We start from the raw sequence: 21586 nt of genomic DNA, 5'->3' as shown, positions 1-21586 counted from the left end.
TGTTGAGGGCCTTTGCTGTGCTTAGTTGCCTAAATGAATTGTCGTATGTTTGTTTCAAGCACAGCACACAGACGTTCATGCAGCATTCCTTTGATGTGGAAATGTTTCATTTATTTAGTTGATTTGAGGTGATGAATGAGTGCACAACGTAACACACCACATGGCTACAAAAACACTGACAAAGACTAACTCAACAGGACAGAAAATAACAAGGAGTTAGATTACATTTACGTATTGATTTGGTGGAACAAAGACCATTTTGTTTCTGCGATGGCAACTGGCTGTTTACTGGTTTGTTTGGTCGTGTTTGTTAGATACAGTTTATGTAGTTGTGACGAAAATGTGCCTGTTTGTCTTCTTGCATCACATGGACTGATGCTCGGGGCTCTGCGTATTCCCATCAACTGACAACAAAACTAAAGTCACAATAACAATAAATATAGATTTTCCCGGCTGAATGAATAACTGATTTATTTTAAGAAAGTGAAAGGTATCTGCTGCATGTATGAGCCTTAATATCTGGTCATAAACTCACATATACATACTTATTTTAAATGCTATTGTTTGCATTCTCTCCTACAAACTAAGATATAACTTTCCTCTCACGTAAAGTTAACTGTCATCTCACTCATCACTCGCCAACATTCTCCAAAACAAGCAATCAAACTATGAATCAGTAACCTCTGTCCTTAACTGATCTCTGATCTCAACGGGCAACGCTTGAATGTACGAGTCAGGAGTCCGAGGTGAACTAAGCCGATGGAAACAGGGCTGTAGGTGAGTTTTAAAAGCTAATGATCAGCCTGCCATCCAAAGTTTCTACAAGCAACGCTCTTCGGCCAAACGCTTATGTGTAGAATAACATTGACATGGGGAAAAAAAGCCAAAGAGTTTAATCTGTGTGCCACAAAAAGATTAAATTAAGACCACAGACATGAATAACCGATCAAACGATTCCATGAAAATGAATGTGTTGGTTTAAAGTATGGAAAAAAGACAGAAATGCCTTACCCTTCTTAGCAAAGTTCATTATTCATGTAACAGCTGCCGGAGTCGAATTTTACCCAAAAAATCCGCACGGAGCATCAAAAACCGCGGCCGAAGCTCACTGCGTGTCACGGCTCTTCTGCCTGAAGATTCCTAATGAATGCGACATCATATGATCCCATTGGAGTCCAGTCAGGGCTTTTAAGCCCTACACCACAGCTGACTGGCCCAGGCTGGCTACAATACTGAAACAGCTGAGAGGAGAACAGGCTCACGGGCCAGCGTGCAGTACAATAGCGAACACAGTGAATGCTGTTTGTTGTTTTACTTTGGTTTACTTTTGTCCACAGGAAACACAAAAAAAACCCGCCGATGTCAGTTTGAATTGGGCTCCCTCAGATCTCCTCAGGCCGGGCCTCAGAGCGCGTGTACAATTCTGTCAGGGAGAGACTGAATAACGTAGACCTCTTCTGTGTGATAGATTTGGTCTAATGAATGAGCTGCATGGACCCAAACGGAGCAGCTACATGAAGTGACATGAGCTGCTCCTTACGAGCCGATGCCTCACACTGCCATGTCATCGTGCTGTCTGCCCCGAGACACCATATAGGGCAATCAATCACAATCCCCCTAAAAATACAAAGATCTTTCATTTACATTACGAATGTATGATTTACTAAAGCAAAAGTGGGGTTTGACGCCTCAAATTGACAGTAAAAGATGAGTACACCGTTTGGTCCATCAAGTGATATGTCGAGTCCTTTCCACAGCTAAACAAGAGACACAATAATAAGCATCAGATCGAATATTCAGCCAAGATCATAAACATTTCATGATGAAGCCTTGGTCTCGGCTACTAAAAATCTCATTGTGATGTCATGCAGGAAATATTCCCACTTTTCCACCGCGGGGATAAAGACACCAAGAGCAGCCAGTCACGAGAGAGCGAGGGGGGTGGGGGGGGGGGGGGGGGCAGGCTGACATCTATTCAACTGTCAACCAGCAAACAGGCAATATTACTTCATTTCCCAAATGCTAAAAAAAAAACACCCAATCAGCATCGATCCTACCTTTATATTTTTCCAACACATCCTCATAAGCTTGGAGGTATTCCTGTTCGCCCGAGAGACCGTGAGACTGCGGTGCGTACTGAGCCATTCCCCGGGCTCCACGAACTGGACATTCACCAGCGGCGGACAGGGACACAACGTGTGTGCGTGTGTGTGTGTGTGTGTGTGTATACGTGTTTATGTATGTGTGTGCGTGTCTATGTACATGTGTGTATGCACTGAGGACTCGAGAGTGACCGGCGCTGTTGTCGCGCTGAAGGAAACGCCCTATGTCCCGCCCCCCCCGTCTGCGCTCTGGCCAATGGGCGACGCTTCCTCTCACCAGATTGACAGGAAGGACGACCGGACGTGCCGCGCTGTAAAAAGTGTCTGTGTTTGAAAAGTGGGTCCAGACTCATTTGGCTGCAGTGGAGTGAATTACCGTAATGTGATTCATCTTATATTATTGACACATTGGTCTAGAAATCTCCCAAGATGACGTGTGTCTCATCAGTGGGTAAAATAAAAGGTCCGAACTGGATTAAAACCAACAGTGTCGTGACGCTTTTTACAGTGTAAACGCATTTCCATGTCAGACGTCTGTGTACCGGCTCGTAACATGGACCACGATGCGTTTCATTGTTGTCCTCCTGTCAAAGACTTCAGACGTTGAAACTTTGGCAGATTTATATGACAATTGTTTGAATTTATACATCCTACTGTCAGCAATGTCTCTCACGTATTCCCGGAAGGTGCCCAACTTTACCAGCGAAAGTCCCTATAATCGAGATCAGATACAATCTATGCCAACTTTACAACTTCAAATCAAATCAAAGTACTAAAACCGTGTAATAAAACGTTTACTTTAGCACTTCATCAAGTGTGAAACAAACGACATGTCAGAGGAGTCGATTTTCTTTTTATTTCCCAACCCTATATTATCATCTCAATCAATTCATCTATAAAATGACAGAAAATCAGCCTTTAAGCAAATGTTCGATGGACATTCAAGAGAAATAATTCTGTTTTTTAAAATAATTTTGAAACATTGCGCCACATATTCCAAACCCTCATCCTAATTATAAAGCCTCATCTCCAGCATAACAACAGACCAACATACCGCTATGTGTGTGCTTCCCCCATATAAAATAGGGATTGATTATACCGGCATATATAACCCAGCTGTATTCTGCGCATGTTAAAGCTTATTTGCTCGTTGTTTTTCTGGTTCCAGTTTCAGCATCGTGTGACGGGGACGCGGCCGCTCACCTGCGATCCTGAGCACGGCTCTCTCCGCCGGGTCCAGCACGGATCCTCCCTGGATCTTCCTCTTGGACCGCTCATGTCTGGGCAGGTTCCACGGTAAAGTGTCCCCGGGTGCAGGTGATGCCGACCCGGATTTCACACTGTAATCATCCTCGTCGGAGATGTCCGCCGAGGAAGACATGGAGCAGTGCAGGGAAGGGTTCCCCGAACTGGAGCTCTGTGAGACAAAAGAAGATGGGGATAAGGAAGGAAAAAAAAAAAAAAGAACAATGCTTGACTTGATTTCAGACACACGCACGCACACGCGCGCAGCCTAAATGAACACAAAAAAACAATCGCGTTTATTTCTCACCATCGTTGGGTCAAAGTGCGTTTATGTGAGCTAACCAGCTGTGATCAATAAAAATATCGAGCCATATAAACGGCGACGCGAAATCAATAGTATCTGGCTCCCCCGCCAGGTCAACAATAACACTCACCACTGTATACATGGAGAGCTGTCAGCTGGGAGGAAGGGAACAAAAACAACAATCCTTATTTGCTCGTTATTAGCTCCGACCCTTCAGGCGCACGCCATGCGCGTCAACCGCCGGAAAAGGGCTGCGCCACGCCCTGTGAGCGATGCTCCGGCCGCGGGAGCGTCCCTCCTATCTGCGCATTAAGGGACGCGAGGGGTGATGTCGGCTCTGCTCCGGGGGGCCGAGCGGATGGTTCGCTGTGCGCGGTGGAGGCAGAGCTGCAGCGCGATGGGAGAGCGAGGATGCATGCGTGCGCGCGTCACACCCGCTACAGCCAACAACAGCGTTTGCTCCAACAGCGACACCATCCCCGGAAGGTGCTGGGTGGCTACAGATGGAGCAAAAGTCGGGTACCATAGTTTCTCACGCGGCAACAGATGCACGGGAGAGAGAGAGAGAGAGGGAGGGAGAGAGAGAGAGGAGGATTTCGGACACTTACATAATATCCTGGGGTGTTAAACACGGAGGGAGAGGTGAAATCCTCCACATATGTTGGGCTAATTATCTGAGAGGATGAAGAGGACCTTGGGAGCACGAAAATAAGGATTGCGCTTAACTGGGTTTAAATTTAAACACATTAAACCAATATCTAATTTGGGGGGAAACCACAGCAGTAAATGTATCCTTGTTGGGATGATGTCTATTCTGACGTTACAGGCGTTTAATTAAACCAAAAGACAGTTCTAGTGTAGAAAATGATCAAAGAATGACTTTTGCAATATCCTGCTGCACCCTGACACACCTGAGATTGAGAAACAGAACAAGTAAATACAACTTAATGGTAATGGAGAGGGGTGGGGTGCAGAATACCTGTTACATGACACTTCATTTGTTCAATGAAAACACGGAAATACAAGTGAGTTCATGTTAATGTGCGAACAGTAAGGAATGAGTCTGCAGAAAAGAGTGCTTCCTTGATGTTATTAAAAGGTAAACCTGGAGCTATATAGCACTTCAATTTTAACTGCGAAAGATGCAGCCCAAGATGAGCTTGACAGTTCCTGCCAGTATTTCTACACAAGTACAGACAATTTTTTCTATTTTTAAACAGCAGTAGTGGTGAGAATCTCTTCTCGGTGCTGGAACAGAGCTGATGAAAGCAACACACTGTCAATATCAGCCTTTTCATCAGTCTGTCCCTTTTTCACTAGGATGATGACGTCAAAAACACAATAAAATGAAGCGATGCATTAATCAGATAACCCATTTGATTCAGCATTTGCACTTGATCTGTTTTAGTGTAGGACATCAAATAAAAACAGGAATGCAGCCGATTGACTTGCTGTGACTGCAATATGTGAGAATTCAGTAAACACCTTTTATGGTAAAAAAAAAAAAAAAAAGATTATCCTTTTAAAACTATGGGTTCAATCATTCTGGATTATTCACGGGTAGGTTACACATGCTAATTCGTCATGAATGGTGGGTTGGTCTCGGCCCGCGCTAGTTTACCAAGGAATATTCAAAATTTGAGTCATCTAACGTACAGAATTTATTTGAGCTCTCGTGATTCCGTAAGTCTTATGCTTCTTGTTGTGGTTCAAGCATTTGTGAAACTCCTCTGCCTCCACCTTTTATCATTGGAACAACATTAATGGCTTTTCCTCTGCAACTGTATTTCACCCCAAAATAAAATTTGTCTGTATAATTTTAAACATTACTGGTTTACAATAAGCCCTTTAGTTGGAGGCATTAAATATAATATATTGACACAAATTGATCTGCATGTTTTTCTTGCGGTTATCTACAGAATTGCAACACAACTATACTGGAAGAAGGGAGGTCCGGCAGTGTCCCTCCGAACACAGTCAGTTCCAAAATCAATTCATAATGTCACGTCAAATCAAGTCACAATGTACTAAATGTAATACAGCAGTAACAGCCCTTTGCAGTGCAGCGATTATCTAATATTGTGGATGCAATGATAAAACCCGAAACACCCGCAGACTTGGGGATGTTGTGAATTTGAGAGCAGGATTCTCTTCTCTGGAAAAAGAAACATATATTGTAAGAATAGAACAAAGAATAATTGCGCCTCGTATTCCCATAAGTAACCGTTTCCATCTGGAGCTTTGTGCTTCTACAGCTCTCTCTTCCTGTGGCTGAATGTTCCCTTCCAGGCAGACACGGATCAATATGTGGGTCAGATGTAATACCGGTTCACTCCTCACCTTAGTTTTTAACTGGAACTGCTCAAGAAGAAAAGAGTAAACAGGGAGGAAATGAGCACACTTTGGTTTGCAAGCAGTGCAGTTAATCCAGCTAGTAACATAAAGCCCCACATGTGGTTCCCATAGCACCACAGTTAATTATTAACTAACCTGAATGGTCAATGAGGAAATATACAAGCATTCCATTACAAACTATACAAAATATATATGATTGGAATGTATTTTCATTTGAAATTCAAAATGATTGTGTAATACCTGAGGATCAATGTTTTTTCATCAGTCGAATGTGCTGAACTATTCATGTAACTTTATAATCTCATCTTGCATGGTAATATATTGTTGATCTATGATTAAAACTAAAAATGATTGATGATGATCAATGATCGCTGACTAAACATCACATCCAATAAAAAAAAAAGGTGACAACACAGCAGCAACAATAATGATAATCTCATTGGACCATAAACAAGCATCCTTCCCCCGGGTTAGACAAACAGTAAAAGTGTCCTTGAGCAAGCTGCTGATTCATTATCAGGTTGAACGGCACACTGTTGTCCCTGTGGAGCGGAGCAAGCACAACACAATATCAGTTTCAGTAAATGCTAGAATGAAGGGAGGTACCTACAGGTCTGCGTGTCGGGGTGACTTGTACAGACTGGTAAAACTCTGGCTGGACTCTCTTCTTCACTTTCCGTTTTCTTAGAGTCGAGGATGAATCGGGTTCGCTTTCGGGAATCTCGACCAGATTGGGTTTTTCTTCTGTCCCTCTGGCGTGTGTGATCCTTCTAGCGTGACGTGGACTGTGCCTGAAGCCCTGCGAAACATTAGCGAGCGTCAAGCTGTCAACAGATTAACCTTCCAGCAGACAAATCAAGACAAATTAAAAGCTCATATAATAATATATTGCGATGTATAGTGTTTGGGAAAGATTAAGCATATTTGCATTAATACAATAATTTAATGTTTTTTTATGGTCTGTTTGCATGACCCTTAGTTTTTCTTTAAGAGCTGTATATTGTACGAGTAAATATGTTTTAAGGTAACAATCAGGGGGAAGTTCTTCAACATTGAGGCTCAGCAATGCCCTGTATTTGTGCCCTTGAACATGATACTCAATCCCAACCACTGAGCCAGCAGGGATTCAATGTCCTGTGGTTCAATAACCTGCAAAGGAAATAGAGCGTTTAAAGCGTTGGCATTTGGAACTTTAAACCATCACAAAAGGTTTGCTTTTAAGCACCAGTGGTAATACAGTGAACCAATGGAGAGACCTGCATGGCACTTAATAATTAAAGGGGGTTACTAAAAGTCTATTTAGATCAACTACTTTTACTCTTTAATTCAGTGAATTTACGGAATTAAGTGGACTAAGAAAGATGTTTACGTGCCGTGTGACGTTTTAGTGTGTGCGACTTAACTGAAGTTTTATTTTGAAAGCAAAGTGTGTAAAACGGAAGCGGATCGGCTGAACTCTGGTGGCGCATTTGGGCTTAAAACTGAAATGTACCACAAACAGATGGGTTCTCCACTCTCCTCCGTTTTGTTTTGTTTGTAAGAATATCCCGGTGTGAAGTCTCCAACCAACTGAACGAATGACACAGCTAAATCAGCCGACATTATTGCACGATGGCACATGCGCACTGGGCACACCGCGCTCCTTAAAATAGCCACGCGGCTCTGTAAAAGTCCAAAGAAACGGGCTTTGTGGGGTGAAGCGTCGCTCATGTTATTCTTGAAGCGCTCATAAGGATTCCACACGTTTGCCTCTCGACGCCTCCTCGCTGTTGGATATTACAGAAGACTCAAACCCATAATTAAAAAAAAGTTCATCCTACCTCTCGGAAATGATGAGTTCGGAGGCCCACTATAAGAGAGACAACATCTGTTAGAATGAGATATCGAGCTAATATGTACCTAACGACACGTCCATTAAATAGAAATGAACTCCATTACCATGTCAATGCACATATTTTAGGCTATAGGCTGCAAACTAATCCACAACACCCTCTGTCTTCATAGTTATTGACGCACATTTAAAGTGCGCGTTTCTTTTGCCGCACACACGCTGAAGGCAGACTTTGCTGCGCACTAAGAACAGATGGAAGCGGTCGATGGGCGCATGGTGCAGCACACGTCAAAAGGATGAGTGGATCGGGACGAGGATGTGCGGCTGGCCTGGATGCGCCGTACTCACCGCGGCTCCTGGCGCGTCCGGACAGCACTGATTTTATCGGATGCTTCCCATTGCGGAGCTTGCGGTGCCAGCAGCAGAAAAACAAAATCGTCGCAATAGTCCCGAGCAACAGCAGCAATAAGAGCAGCGCGCATTGAATGCTGTAGGGCCGCAGCAGCACCAGAAACGCCGCCGCGATCATCGTGAGGCGCGAGATGTAGGACAGATGCCGCCGCCTCGGACAGCTGGATCCTCTGCGGCCGATAACGTGTCGCTGGAAGCTCAGGAGGAGAGGGCACACGCTGACGACACTGGGCAAACGTGAGGCATCGCCAGGCAGCAGATCGCATCAAGCGTGCAGCTTCAAAGTGGCCGGCAGCCCACAGTATGGATGTCATTATTGTGAGGGAACAGTGCATGACTCAGCAGAGACGCAAGTTGTGTTTATTTATTTATTTTTCTAACAGTGGGCAGTGAGAGTCAGCAGATTGAGCTGAGCTGAGCAGTAATCTGCTGCAGAGTCGGCTGCCCGCAAGGATAATGTCGTCATTAACAACAATAGTATTGAGGCACATGCATGTTAGTATGTGATGCTCATTACTAGTGATTTTATTTTATTTAATTGTATACACATTTAGCTTTTTAGTTTTTATTCCTACCTACAATGTCTCTTTAGTATTGGTAAGACAACAACACCGTCTGTCTGATATAGTTTGTTTTAATTATATTGTGCCATAGAAAATGTACTGAAAGGCACTGAAACGAGGCAGTGTGCTATCAGACAGGATTAGGGAGGAAAAAAAGAATCAACTCTAATCATAATCCAACATTGGTTATGTCATTATTGGATGGACTCATATTATTTAGAGTGTATTTTCTCCAGTCAGATGAAAGACTCTTTCAAACTGTAAACAAGTTTTATTTGCAATTTTAAAAGAGCCGCAAGAAATCCCAGACAATGTAAACATGCCTAAATATGGAACAACAGCACACTGCTTGCATGAACAATATACCATATGTCAATATAAACATAATGAAAATATATGCAATGCAGCACATTTAACTGTTTGTATGTGGTTATTCTTTTACATCTTGACCTATATTGCATTATCAAACATAAACATATTATCAGTCATTCCAATAAAAACATTTGCACACAAGCAGTAAAGCTTTTTAAATGATTCTCAGCATTTGTGTGATTAATGGATATGTGGTATAAAGCATTTTTGCATCGATTATATGTTTTGTAAATGTATGTCATGTATATTAATATATGCATACATTATATGCCAATACAATTCCTTGTTGTGTGCGTTAATCAACCATCATTGTAATCATTTTCCAAAAAGGAGCATATTTATTGTGACAGTCATAGATGCTATTATCATTTGTATAGTCAAATTGTCCCAGTCCAATGCAAGACGGCTATAAAACCTAATGAAAGAGGCCTAAATTGCTTGCTAAACACTGCTAAATAATACATAAATGTTAGATTTAAGATCTACACACAGACGTAATGCCATCACAATCGCAATGCATCAATGTATAAACATTATACAACACATTTGTCCGAATGATCATTGCTCTAGAATATAATTTACAGTTACTGTAATAAAAATCTGGGTACAGCCAGATTATCCTGAACTAAAACATTAATACAATGACTGTTCGCAACAGCTACACATTTCGGCCCGGACTAAGTGAGAACTGACGGGCGGAGTTTGTTATCGCCTTTGATCCGTTGTGAAAGGCAGTAACCCCGTCCGTACGGCATACTCCACATAGAAAAGAAGCGCTTCAGTTACACGTGACCTTTCAGACCAGACTAGCTGGGTAATTGATTTGGGGTCTTGTAGTTTTCAGACCAGACTAGCTGGTGGGTCTTGTAGCTGGCTGCTGCCTGTCACTCGTGGCGGGCCGACATAACAAGCAGAAGGTAACGTCATGCTCATTGCAATTCATCTGTTCATTTCCATCATTTGCGTTAATGTAACATTACTTTGCGTCAGTTTAGCATTGTTTTTACGTTGCAACCGTCATCGTCAGAGAGCTAACGTTAGCTTAGCGGGGAGCCCGGACGCTCGGCATCCTCACGGCGTGTCCTGACAACAAGCCAACTGCTGAACGGAAGACCGATACACAATGACACACCAGAAGGACGGGGAACTCTACAGCGACGCACTGAGATGTTTCACATACATTTAAGTGCATACAGTTCCATAACCATTATTTATCTTACGTCGATGTAAGTTAGCTAAGCTTAGTAAAGCACATCGGTAACTCCACTGTGCCGCCTCATTTCTTCCTCGCTTGGCTCTAGGAGTGCTGTTCAGCAGCTCGGCGCTCAGTGCTGCTGCTGGTTTTAGTGGCCGTGAGCTGCAGTGCAACAACATTGCGATATTCTTTTTTTGTGCAGAGAAGCATTCTGCTGGGCAACAGATCACGCCCCATGTTAGCTTTGGCGTGGGTAGTGTATAGTTGTGCTTCAATACTGTCCTGTATTACGCCGGAGTAATTACATTTTTTTTGTCTGGCATCGAATAGACGTCTCCTGAGCAGTTGCCGCCGTGTATAATAACTGCGATCTAGTCTATTTTGAAGAGCAATACGAATAGCAAAGTCCGCTGCTGTCCTCGGGTAACGTCAGTCACGTGACCCGGTGTTACACTGGTGTTAGTGTTAACTAACTAAACTCCTTTTCGTTTTGTTGTTTATGGTTAATTAAATTATATTGGTAACAAGCGTATTTTTTTTCCTCAGCTGTTTCTGTCGGATGGGTGCGTTTCTATTAGTGGTTCTTTATTAGCTAATACACATAATAATAATGTGCTAATTCAATCGTCTATTCGGTCACAGGGTTTAAAGTTAGGGCAGCAGCTTCCGAAGATACACGTGTTCTGTTTCCTCAGACAAATGTATTCTCCAAGTGAAGCAGACGAGGACGAGGTGGAAGAAGTGGAGTTTGTATCCGTAAGTGCACTGACCTCATACACACATCAATAGGTCCAAAGAAACCGACAGCAGTTCTTGTTTACTTTCGTTCTTTTGACATTGTGTCGATTAACTGATAATCAGACTGCTATTTTACTCAAATTATATATTCATCACACTTTATTCGTTGAACAATACAAGCTGGTGCTACTATAAATATCACGACCATATTCAAGCAATAGAGCACCTCTGTTTGTCTGCATGTTTGCATTAGTAGATAAGACATTTGACGTTGACCTGTTGTTTGTAGACTTCTTTGAACTGTATACATGTGAGTTTTATAAAGCAAAATCACATCTTGTACTTTCTTCAGGAGGGCACTGTCAGGCCAGTATTAGAATGTATTGATCTACTGAGTGAGGATGAGGGATGCTCATCTGCGGCAGGCACGGTAAGTGGCCGAACGTAACACCTTTTTTACACTATGTTTTCTGCAGAGTTTTATGAAGTTGCTCCGCCCTTTTCTTTTATTTTAGGTTGAAGATAAAATCACCCGCCATAAAGCGCACGTTACATCTACACTGGACAGGCTAGCACAACGGGTGGCCTTGGATAGAAAGGAAAGATCCGATAAATGTAAAGCGTTTAAGGTAAGTCTGCTTCATCCTAACGTGAGCTGCTGTCATTTGTTGCTTGCTAGCTAGACTGTACTTAAGCTGTCAATATTTGTTTATACTTGCGATCTTACCCTCAGAAGGCGTTTATACTCTCTGCACTGCCCTCTTGACCAAAAAACAGTATTGTGAAGCTTCAAACAGACAACGCGTGTAACTCATAGATATGTCCATAGACTTCAGGTGTAACCGGGAAAAAAACATAAACCAACAGCCACGATGTTGAGGAGGGATTGTAGCAGATGTTGTTGTTGGAATAAATAATGATTGTGTGAGGCAAGTTATAAGTGGAAGCAGGGAGAAGTAAAACAGGTAAACAAAGAGGAGAGGATATTACACTAGCGTCTCCATCTGGCATTTAAAAGCAAGATTATCGGGGATCATCATGAGAACCCTTAAAAAAAAAAAACACAAACTAGCGTCAATGTGAGTTAGACATTGACAACTATATAATAAGATGAAATGTTACTTACAGTGCTCAGTAGACCTTTTCTCTTGCCTTAGTTTACTGTATCTGGTCAGTTATGATCCGTTGTAGTAGCAACATTGCCTCCATGTTGAGCAAATCTTTACTCCACAGCATCACACATTATGTGACCTAAACTCTTGACTGTATGTCTCTCATCTTTTGTGTCTCTTTCTCAGGAGAAGCAAATCTCTCAAAGAGCTCGTGGACAGCAGGAGCTGGCCGTTAGTTCTCTGAATGGAATGAATCAGGAAGCCAAGCACTGTGTAGACATGTGGTTAAAGATGCCAGGTAAATTTAGAATCTGGATCAGAGAGCTGTTGGATCATTGCTCCTCCGATGATCTACTTTCTTCACAGGGATGACGGAAAGATGATCATGTTTTAAAAGATCTAGGCATGCCAAAGACAGATCACCTTTTTATGTCCGCTACAGCTTTTTATTCTCTACCGGTGCCTTTTTATTTAGGTCTTGGACCTGGAGCTGGCTTTGAAAGAAGAAGAAGAAGAAGAAGAAGACCTGCTTCTTCCCCCGTAAACCGTTCAACCCGACACACTTGTCCAGTGATCAACTGTGGTCGAGTTTATGACAATGCGTCCCTCCTTGAAGGCCACCTTAAAAGGTAATCCTTTTCCGTGTGGATGTGCATGGAGTGTAAAATAATTCTGAATTTCTACAGTGGATAAACTACACCATGTAGAAGTAGCATGACTACGTAGCATTGGGTACTGGCCCGCTTTGAGTAGTGCTTTTGAAAAAACACCAATGCAGCAATAAAATATCTTTTGCATAGGTTCGATCACTCACCCTGTGACCCAACCATCAATGTGAGAGGATGCCCATCGAACCTCTTTGCCTGCGTTGCCTGCGGTCAACAGTTTCAGACTGAAGAAGCATGGAGGAAACATCTTGAGTTCAAGGTTTTCATACTTTTCTGACTGCGCTCTGAAAAATGAATGAACTATTCATTGATTTCTGTTTGAAATACGTTTTTAAAAGCAAATGAGCACTAGTTTCTTCATTGTTTTTATTTTTAAAAGTGGTTCATTTTATTTTTTGGGCAGGTGTCCTCACTGGTCACCGATGGTCACAGCATCGAACAGACTCCCCAGTGGATTGTGTGTTTTGCCTGTCCTGACTGCTACTTGCTCTTCAACCTCCGAGACGAGTGTCTTCAGCACATGTCGGCCAAAAAACACTTCACGGAGTCCTTCCCCATGAATGGTGAGGTTTATTGACCCTTTTTAAAAATTTCTATACGTCTCAGTTGTGTCTTCAAAGAATGCATTCAATAGGTATCGTATGAGCAAGATCACGTGTACCTTTTCCTTTTCTCCTCTTATTAAAGACACCAGAGGAGGAGCAATGCCAGTTCCGGTTTCACAATATGTGAAGAATCGCCTCATAGCTCTGTGCAAAGATGTAACATTCAATGTCCGATGCTCCTTATGTCACAAAGTACTGACATCACATCAGGCCGCTCAAGCTCACTTCAAGTAAGTTTTATTTTGATTTATTTGTTGTTCATGTATTTATGTCTTTCATTTTGTAAAGCAGACGCTGGTGGTGTGAAACCGATTTGTCCTTCTCATTGCAGTGTGCACTGCAGACAGGGCTGCGCGGTGGCCACGTCCAATAAAACGGTAGCGCAGGTGGTGAAACAACTGCAAGTTCGAGGGCAGTGCTCCCTCTGCTGCAAAATCTTCCACAGCCCCGCTGAAATCGAGAGGCACAGAGAATCGACCCAGCATGTGGTGGAGGTCAACCAAACGATGGCAAAAGCCCTCCTTCAGCACTGCAGGTTCAGTGAAAAGCACCACGGCCACGCGGAGAGGAAAAGGCAGTCCGGTAGCCCTGAAAGACCTTTTCAAAAGAGAAATAAGGGCCGCGAGTGTGGAGAATCTTCCGGGAAGCGGAGGCGACTGCGCGGAAACTCGGTGGCCGTGTGGTTCTGCGAGTGTGGTCTGCAGTTCTCAGAGGAGGCCACAGCCACCAATCATCTCTTGGCTGTAAACCAAATTTTCCACCAGTGCGCCGTGTGCGGCAAACAGATGGGAGAGCCCTCGATCACCCGCCTGCACATGAGCCGCTTCCACGGCGGAGCTCACCTCTCCAACTTCCTCTTCTACTGCCGCAAGTGCAAAGTGGAGATGCCTCGGTACGAAGACATCCTGGCGCACGTGGCGGAAGCCCACAGCGGACACACCTTCCTCACCGACTGCGAGGTGCCCGAGGAGCTCGCCGACAGCAAGCCGTCCACCAGCGGACGAGTCGACCCGCCCGCGTCTTCCAAGTCCGCGGTGCGGCGGAGGGTAGCGGCGGAGACGCCTTCGGCGGCCGAGCGCACCTGGATGTGCAGGATGTGCGAGGACACCTTCGGCTCGGAGCGGGACGTCCGCAGCCACTGCCGCGACGCGAGCACTCACAGCTTCCAGAGGTTTATCTGCGGACACTGCCCCCAGAAGTTCTTCAAGGAGTCCACCGTCCGGCGACACTGCGCCAACGAGCACGGCGGGCAGATCCAGAGCTCGCACTTCTGCGGCCTCTGCGACAGCATGCGGTTCGAGTCCGAGGGCGAGTTTTTGGAGCACTACAAGAGTCTGCACAGTAAAGACTACTACTGCATGGAAGGCGTCGAGGTGGTTGAACCGGCTGCCGCTGACGGCGGTGGCGGCGGTCGGCCTGCGTGCCCGTGCATGGGTTCGGTGAAGGGGAAAGGGGAAATGAAGGCGACGTACTCGCAATGCATGAGGAGTCTGTCCGACGAAGAGATATGTCACTATGTGTGCGGTCATTGTGACGCCTGCGTGCCCTCCTTTGCCCAGATAAAGACTCACGTCCACAAAGTGCACGGGGCTTTGAACGGGGACAAGACCTTCGCCGTAGAGTGCAAGGTCTGCCTGGAGATTTTCACGCATGTACCAGGTTTCCATAATCACTATCACTCCCGACACTGTCCACTGGAACCCTGCAGGAGCTCCGGAGGCTGCAGCGTGAAAGCAGAAGCAACTGTCAAAGCACTCAATGCAGTGCAGATCTCACCGGGCGCCGAAGGTAAATCAGTTACTTATTTTCTTCTTCTTTTGCATTTGAAGCTACGTTTGCAAGCAGCATCTAATCCGTTTTTTTCCGCATTGTTGTTTTCGATATTGAAGATGAAACATTGGAGTTTTCGAACATGGATCAGACCAACAAAGAGAGTGAAGCACGTGAAAGTAAGCAACAAACCATTAAACACTCACTCATGCCACAAAGGCGAACGAATATTAGGCAATTGCACGGCGTGGCTTTCTTTTACCTTGATGCAGGAGCTATCCAACATCACCGTTGTGCTTGTGTTGGATCGACCTACAATATACCAGCTGCTCATTTATTATGATCTGCTTCAGGTGAACCCGATGAGGAGATGAACCATGAACCGTCTTTGAGTGCAGAGGCAGAAGCAGAGTCAGCAGGTATCTGTTTACTCTCTTTGGCCGAGCAGGAAATGTTCAAGATGTATAACTTGCTGCAGGTTACAACTTTGTACTGATGCTAATTTTACAGTAATTACATTTTACTTCAGACAGCTCTGATAAACACTCCTTGGTGGTTTGCTTTTTCTGTAACAAAATCAGTACTCCCTTTAAAAAAGATATATATAAAATACATGATCGGACAGGTTTCAGTTGTCTAAATGTACTTGTTAAGGGTTATTAAATGTAGTGACAATGTATACATGAATGTGGGAACTTTATTTTGAAATAAATTCTACACACATGGTTGCTTTAATAGATCATAAGCATTACAATAAAATGTGAACACTGAATGAAAAATAATAATAATTCAATGTATTTTCTCGAGATGGTGTTTGCCGTATTTAACTTATCCTTACAATTTGCTTCTCTTTTGCAGAGTTAGAAGAAGCCCTTAAAAGAAGCCTTCTGGAGTATTGAGGACACAATGTGATTATTTCTTCTTCTTTTTTTTTCTTTCCTTATTTGAGACTCAATGTTTTGTACCAGGTATTTGTGTTCAGAATATTCTAAATAAACTGTTGCCACTTTACTTTTAATGAGTTTTTTTTTTACAATTATTTGTAAATGTATACATGAAGAAATGAATACCGGGAATTTCCACCCAAGGGAACTTGCTAGAAGTTTGCTCTGTGGCTGTGGATTTATGGCCTCTGTTGTGCAGACTCTTTGATGTGTGTTGACACATGTATAGATGGCCTTGATGGCGCTGCAGAATTCCGATGCCACGGTGCATCTCCAATTGCAGTCTCCATTTTCATTCCGGACTTAAAGCCCAGCGTATTGGACGCACTGTGGCCAGCAGGGCCAACCTTTTGTGTGTTTGGTGTGTTGAAAGGTTTCAGTGCTTCCTCACGTGCACAAAATGAAGTGGGAATAATGGGTAAAGATCTTTACATCTGCACCTGCAGTCATTTCAACAACTCTTTGCCTTTTTCTCTTCAAAATCATTAGAAAGTGATGGACTGATTCCCTTTAAAGGGGATGCACTTACAGATTAGCATGTGTATTTCGAATGTTGATGCCTTTTTTTTTAATTGGAATATACATGTATTTTCAAATGCTTGTTTTCCTTCTTGTCCTCTTCATTACTGTGTTGCATAATTTGTTATTCTGGCCAGTTTGACTCAGATATCGGTGACTCATCACACATCACACAAGATCTTTTCTAAGCAGTGAGTGTTTGTACTGAACAAGTTGATTGTGCATCCCATTTGCAAAGACATTAGCCTACATTCACATGTGCAGTACATGGCAGATTGAGCTGGGTTTATTCATTTATTTATAAAATACAATCTTTCATAATGTTCTAGTTGTCGAAAAAATGTTGATGTTGAAATGAGATCAATATGCAGAGAATAACCCAAAAACTAAATGTAGTTTTAGGCTGACTGCTGTGTGGCACGATGGACATTGACTAACCCGGATTAACGCCAAAAGTCCACATTCGAAGTACACAGACCAGACTTCTTCATCTGGTCTTTATGATTAGAATTTTACGTGTCCGATGCCTTTTCTCTGACATTTATTTCTTCTGCCAGCTGTGTTAAACAGTACACCATTAAAACCACACTAAAAATTATACTATGCGTTGTAGAGAAACCACTCAAATCAGAGTATTTCTTACAAACTGCACCTGTGTGATCACTGTTTAAACTAAATATTCATCGGGCCCCCCCGAAGCTATTCAGCGACCCCTAAACGGTCCTCGGACCCCATTTTGGGAAACTGTCCAGGGCTTCTCGAGAATCTTCTGCTGCGAGCAGAGTGAAGGAAGGAAGTCCCGGCCCATGTTAGGAAATGTTCCCTCTGGACCGCAGTCAGCCGCTCAGCGCACAGCGTCCGGCCGCGCGCCCTCGGATTCCTCCCCGGATCGATTCATAATAACCCAGATCCACAAGAAGCGCCGCGCGGTCATGGCTCAGGCGAAAATACAGGCGAAAATGAACGAAAGTAAGTTCAGCAGGACCATGTCAATGGCCGATCGCTCCGGACAACTCGTGGAAAGTTTGGATCAGCTGGAAATGAGGTGCAGTTAAACGACGCGGCCCGTTGGAGGCATCATATTATCGGTGTGTTGTGATGAGAGAAACGTAACTGCGACCAGATAGAAGACGCGCACAATCGCGTCGGGTTGTTGTTAAAATGCAATCAGTGGGCTGAGTGTGATTGTGGTAGTTTGGTACTTTTGGGTGGCGCTCCAACCAGATGCTGCATGTGGTTGTAGTGGTCACGCGTCACGCTGTCTGTCCGTCAGGGTGGAGGCTCTACGCGAAACCGCCGCGTCCATGGAGGCGGAGAGGGAGATCATCCTGGAGATGATCCAGTCCATTCAGCACGGACAGGAACTGCGAAACATCTCTGCTGGTGAGACACTGTGACACAACCTTGTTTGACAGTTGTACTCAATCGGTTTGGTTTTTTTAGTCAATTATTTTGCTGCTGCTCTGATTTCACTTGTGACATTGTGATCCAATGAGGTCACGCTAGTTGGATATTATTCTGTAGTTGGGTGGTGATGTTCAAGAACATCTGGGGATTTTTCACCCCACCCAAGAAAAGGGAATGTCAGAGTTGATTAGTTTGTTTTCGACCATACGTGAGGTAATAATGGTGGATGGCTTCGAAGAGTACATTTAAATAACCAGATGTTTCCCATATTGAGTGTTTCCACCACAATACAAAACAGTAGTAACAATGCAGAGCAGCAGTACTGTATGTTAAAGGGGTCGGGCCTTCCATGGACACTGTGTAATCAGGTACAATCCAATGCCAGATTTATCTCCCCTTTTAACTTCATTGTTTTCACCTGCTGAACATAAGAAAAGAAGTAACATTCCAAAGTCTTTCCCCCACATCATAATCTAAAAAAAACACGATTCTTAACCTGTTGGATTACACTGCATCAAATTTGTTCTGGAACCTCAATGCATGAGCTTAATATCATTAAGCTGAGGCTGCAACCAGAATGTAGAAGCTCTGTCATTGTGTGTATTTGGTTCTTTAAAGGCGCGGCATTGGTTTACTTTACTTTTTTTTCAAGGAGAGAGAGAAGAGTTGACTTTGACAGCAAACCGCCTAATGGGCCGCACGCTGTCCGTGGAGATCTGCGTGGGCACCATCAGAAACCCCCAGCAGGAGGAGGCGCTGCGCCAGGCCACGTCCGTGATCGACGAGATCGTGAAGAAGTTACTGGACGACATGGAGAGCGGGCGGCAGCGGCTGCTGGCCGTGCACGCGGCCTGCATGACCGAGGCGCCGCCCGTCCCCATCGACCAGAAGTTCCAGGCCATCGTGATCAGCTGCGCTCTGGAGGACCAGAAGAAGATCAAGCGCCGCCTGGAGACTTTGTTGAGGAACGTTGAAAATGCTGAGAAGAACATCAAGATTATGGATCACCAAAAGCTGGAGGACCCAAAAACAAATGGCTGTCAATAAGTCTAAAAAAAAAAAAAAAAAACGGGTGCAATCAAGGTGATGCAACACTGGCCTCCTTTAAATGGGTTGTTTAATGTCCATACCTTGACAGCGTGTGTTCCCATAGGCACTGAAGTAAGATACACATGTATTGTCAGCGTGCTCCATTGGAGGTTTGCTCACAGCTCATTATAAAATCCACTGTTTGAAAAACAAGCAAATCCATTTTGAACTATGTATTATTTTTACTCTCTCACCTTGTGAATCAGGCACTTGATACCACTTTTGGATGTGCGCTGCACACACTACCGCCACACTAATCACACACAGATGTGGAGTTGAGTTATTTGCCTAAAGCCGTTTTAATGTCAGATTATGGTAAAGAACAAATGGTTGATGAAGCAGATTATTCTGTTGTTTGTACAGAAAGAGCTGTGTTGGTATCACATATATCATTAAACTGAGCCGTTCCCATGACAACAATTCACTGGTTACAGACACAATGACCATGTCAACACTTTAACAATGTCATAGTGCTGCAGGGCACTCTGAATGAATAAAGTTAATAAAGAATAAAGCTTATTTGTGGTTGAAAGATTGCATTAATATTGTCACTTGAAATTACACACTGGATGCTCAAGAACAAAGTAAATTTTTATTGAGATTCAATAAAGATTGACATTAATTTCCCTTCCAAATACAACATCAGAAGCACATTTGTGTGGTTTACAAAATTCTATTTGAACTGGTTAAAACAAAAATCCAACAATTAGTGTTATTTTGTGAGTCTGAAAGAATACATACATTGGTTGGTCTATTGAAATGTGTGGATTTAATGAGTGAAAAAGTAGAGTAACAGTAAGACAAAGATCATTACGGCACCTGAGTGACAGCACATGAGTATGGTTGGTCTTAAATTAGTTCTTTGAGATTTTATGCCATCTTAATGATAAAGTGCGCTAAATCCATTCAGGCAAAAAGTAAAAAGGCAAATTAAAACACAAAGTTGTAAATCAGAGGACCGTGGGAAGCTCTTCTATGTATTTACTGATTCACAATTTGAATAGAGTAGGGGGTTAAAATGCTGACTGGTTGTCAGTGGGGGGGAAATGTAAACAAGGACAAGGCATTGTGGCTCTGGAACCACGGTTGGAAAATCACTGACGTGGGAAAAAAAGCTTGCATGCATTACGGTTCTGCCACCATTTAGGTTTTTTTCTTCAACACAGCACGGTTTACCGACAACAGAAAGAAAAAAGCTTGAAATGTGCAATCTCAGTACCAACGGTGGAACTGGAACCTAATTCAAGCACCTGCTGCGATTTTCACAATAAAGTTTGTTTGAACCTGGGACAGATTACAAAAACGTGCATAAACATTTATCCCCAGATGTCTTACATATTATAACTGCATGTAGAATAACTAGTTCTGTAACTACTGCTAAGGAAATGTTACCACATCTGTCTGTGTGCTCAGTAAACTGGTGTCTTTACAGATGTGTACCAAGCCTGGATGCAGCATCATGCCGTTCACAGCTGGATGTATTACGAAATCCTCTGCACAATCGTTTAGTTCCTTCTAAGTGATCGTACTTTTGTCTTGAGAAGAAACTGAATATTCCTGCATATTCAGACACACGCGAGCTCAAAGCCCCACACCACAGGGACAGACGCTCTCGATAGGAATGAGGTTTGCAAAACAGAAAATTGATGATGTTACAGAAGCAAAAACCACGACATAAAAACAAAGTCTTTGTTTAGTGCTTAGACCGAAAATATGGTGAAAATTCTCATCCGATTACATGGATACGCGGAGGACTACCAGTGAGTTCCTTAATGCTATTAACCAAAAGTTAATGAAAAGCAGTGAATACGTCAAATGTAAACTGAAATTAAAAAAAATAATGGTGACAAATCTGTGAATGTGGAGTGTAAGCAGACGATCTAGAGGACTATTTTGTCAACAATGATTAATATTTGGTTATAAAGATATGCACATTCATCCATTGATTTCATGTTAACTCCATATCACTACAGTGGTAATATTTAACTGCAGCTCAGAAAGAGGACATTTGGCACTATGTCAACATTTTGACTGAAAATATCACTCAACACTTTGTACAAAAATACTTTTTTTTTGCTCAGAGAATTAACTCAGATTCAAAAGTGTTTTGTCCACAATAAAGAGCAGAGTTTGAAGCACGTTACACTGAGAGAAAGAATATGGTGCAAAATGAGCTCTGTATCTTCTATAATACATGCAAACATACTGCAGAGTTGAAATAGCAAACACAGGGATGGGCAATTGCAAAAATCCTATACAGGAGTTTCCACCGGGCCACGAGTGCAACGTCTGCTGTTCCACAGACTAATGAGAGGATCGTATGTCCAGTCATATCGAATACATACATGTACTGTAG

General features: G+C 43.3%; 3 protein-coding genes across 28 annotated transcripts in view; 2 read left to right on the top strand and 1 right to left on the bottom strand.

The window, feature by feature from the left end:
* The window catches only part of dst (dystonin), an 85442-nt gene extending 76845 nt beyond the window's left edge, over positions 1-8597 (bottom strand). For 18 of the 24 annotated variants that reach the window (XM_040177829.2, XM_078104805.1, XM_078104802.1 and 15 more), the window contains exons 1-4: positions 8186-8597; positions 7827-7855; positions 6617-6805; positions 3306-3519 (exon numbers count right to left, since the gene is read on the bottom strand). In XM_040177829.2, coding sequence (XP_040033763.2) covers positions 3306-3519; positions 6617-6805; positions 7827-7855; positions 8186-8366 — 613 coding nt within the window. In that variant the 5' untranslated portion in view covers positions 8367-8597. Of the gene's footprint in view, positions 1-2057; positions 2337-3305; positions 3520-3781; positions 4104-6616; positions 6806-7826; positions 7856-8185 lie in introns of those variants that run through there. The other 6 variants (XM_040177832.2, XM_040177833.2, XM_040177836.2 and 3 more) reach the window with 4 other exon arrangements.
* A 1332-nt stretch (positions 8598-9929) lies between these two features.
* On the top strand, positions 9930-16282 carry znf451 (zinc finger protein 451). 3 transcript variants are annotated; one of them, XM_040177840.2, is made up of 13 exons: positions 9930-10100; positions 11021-11134; positions 11469-11546; positions 11632-11745; positions 12415-12526; positions 12704-12857; positions 13029-13155; positions 13300-13459; positions 13584-13731; positions 13833-15289; positions 15391-15450; positions 15625-15690; positions 16130-16282. In XM_040177840.2, the coding sequence occupies exons 2-13, from the start codon at positions 11078-11080 to the stop codon at positions 16168-16170; spliced, it is 2574 nt and encodes an 857-aa protein (XP_040033774.2). In that variant the 5' UTR covers positions 9930-10100; positions 11021-11077; the 3' UTR covers positions 16171-16282. The 3 variants fall into 3 exon arrangements, with proteins under 3 accessions (XP_040033774.2, XP_040033776.2, XP_040033775.2); XM_040177842.2 differs by having other exon boundaries at positions 9948-10100; positions 11074-11134; XM_040177841.2 differs by lacking the exon at positions 9930-10100 and adding an exon at positions 10550-10941.
* Positions 16283-17451: 1169 nt separating this feature from the next.
* Positions 17452-19762, top strand: bag2 (BCL2 associated athanogene 2). The gene is made up of 3 exons (XM_040177854.2): positions 17452-17779; positions 18008-18117; positions 18794-19762. Exons 1-3 carry the CDS (start codon positions 17541-17543, stop codon positions 19186-19188), a joined length of 744 nt encoding a protein of 247 aa, XP_040033788.2. The 5' UTR covers positions 17452-17540; the 3' UTR covers positions 19189-19762.
* Positions 19763-21586: the final 1824 nt, after the last annotated feature.

This window comes from Gasterosteus aculeatus, chromosome 6 (assembly GCF_964276395.1).
Source record: "Gasterosteus aculeatus chromosome 6, fGasAcu3.hap1.1, whole genome shotgun sequence".
Classification (NCBI taxonomy): Eukaryota; Metazoa; Chordata; class Actinopteri; order Perciformes; family Gasterosteidae; genus Gasterosteus; species Gasterosteus aculeatus.
This window is presented reverse-complemented; position numbering and strand designations above follow the sequence as displayed.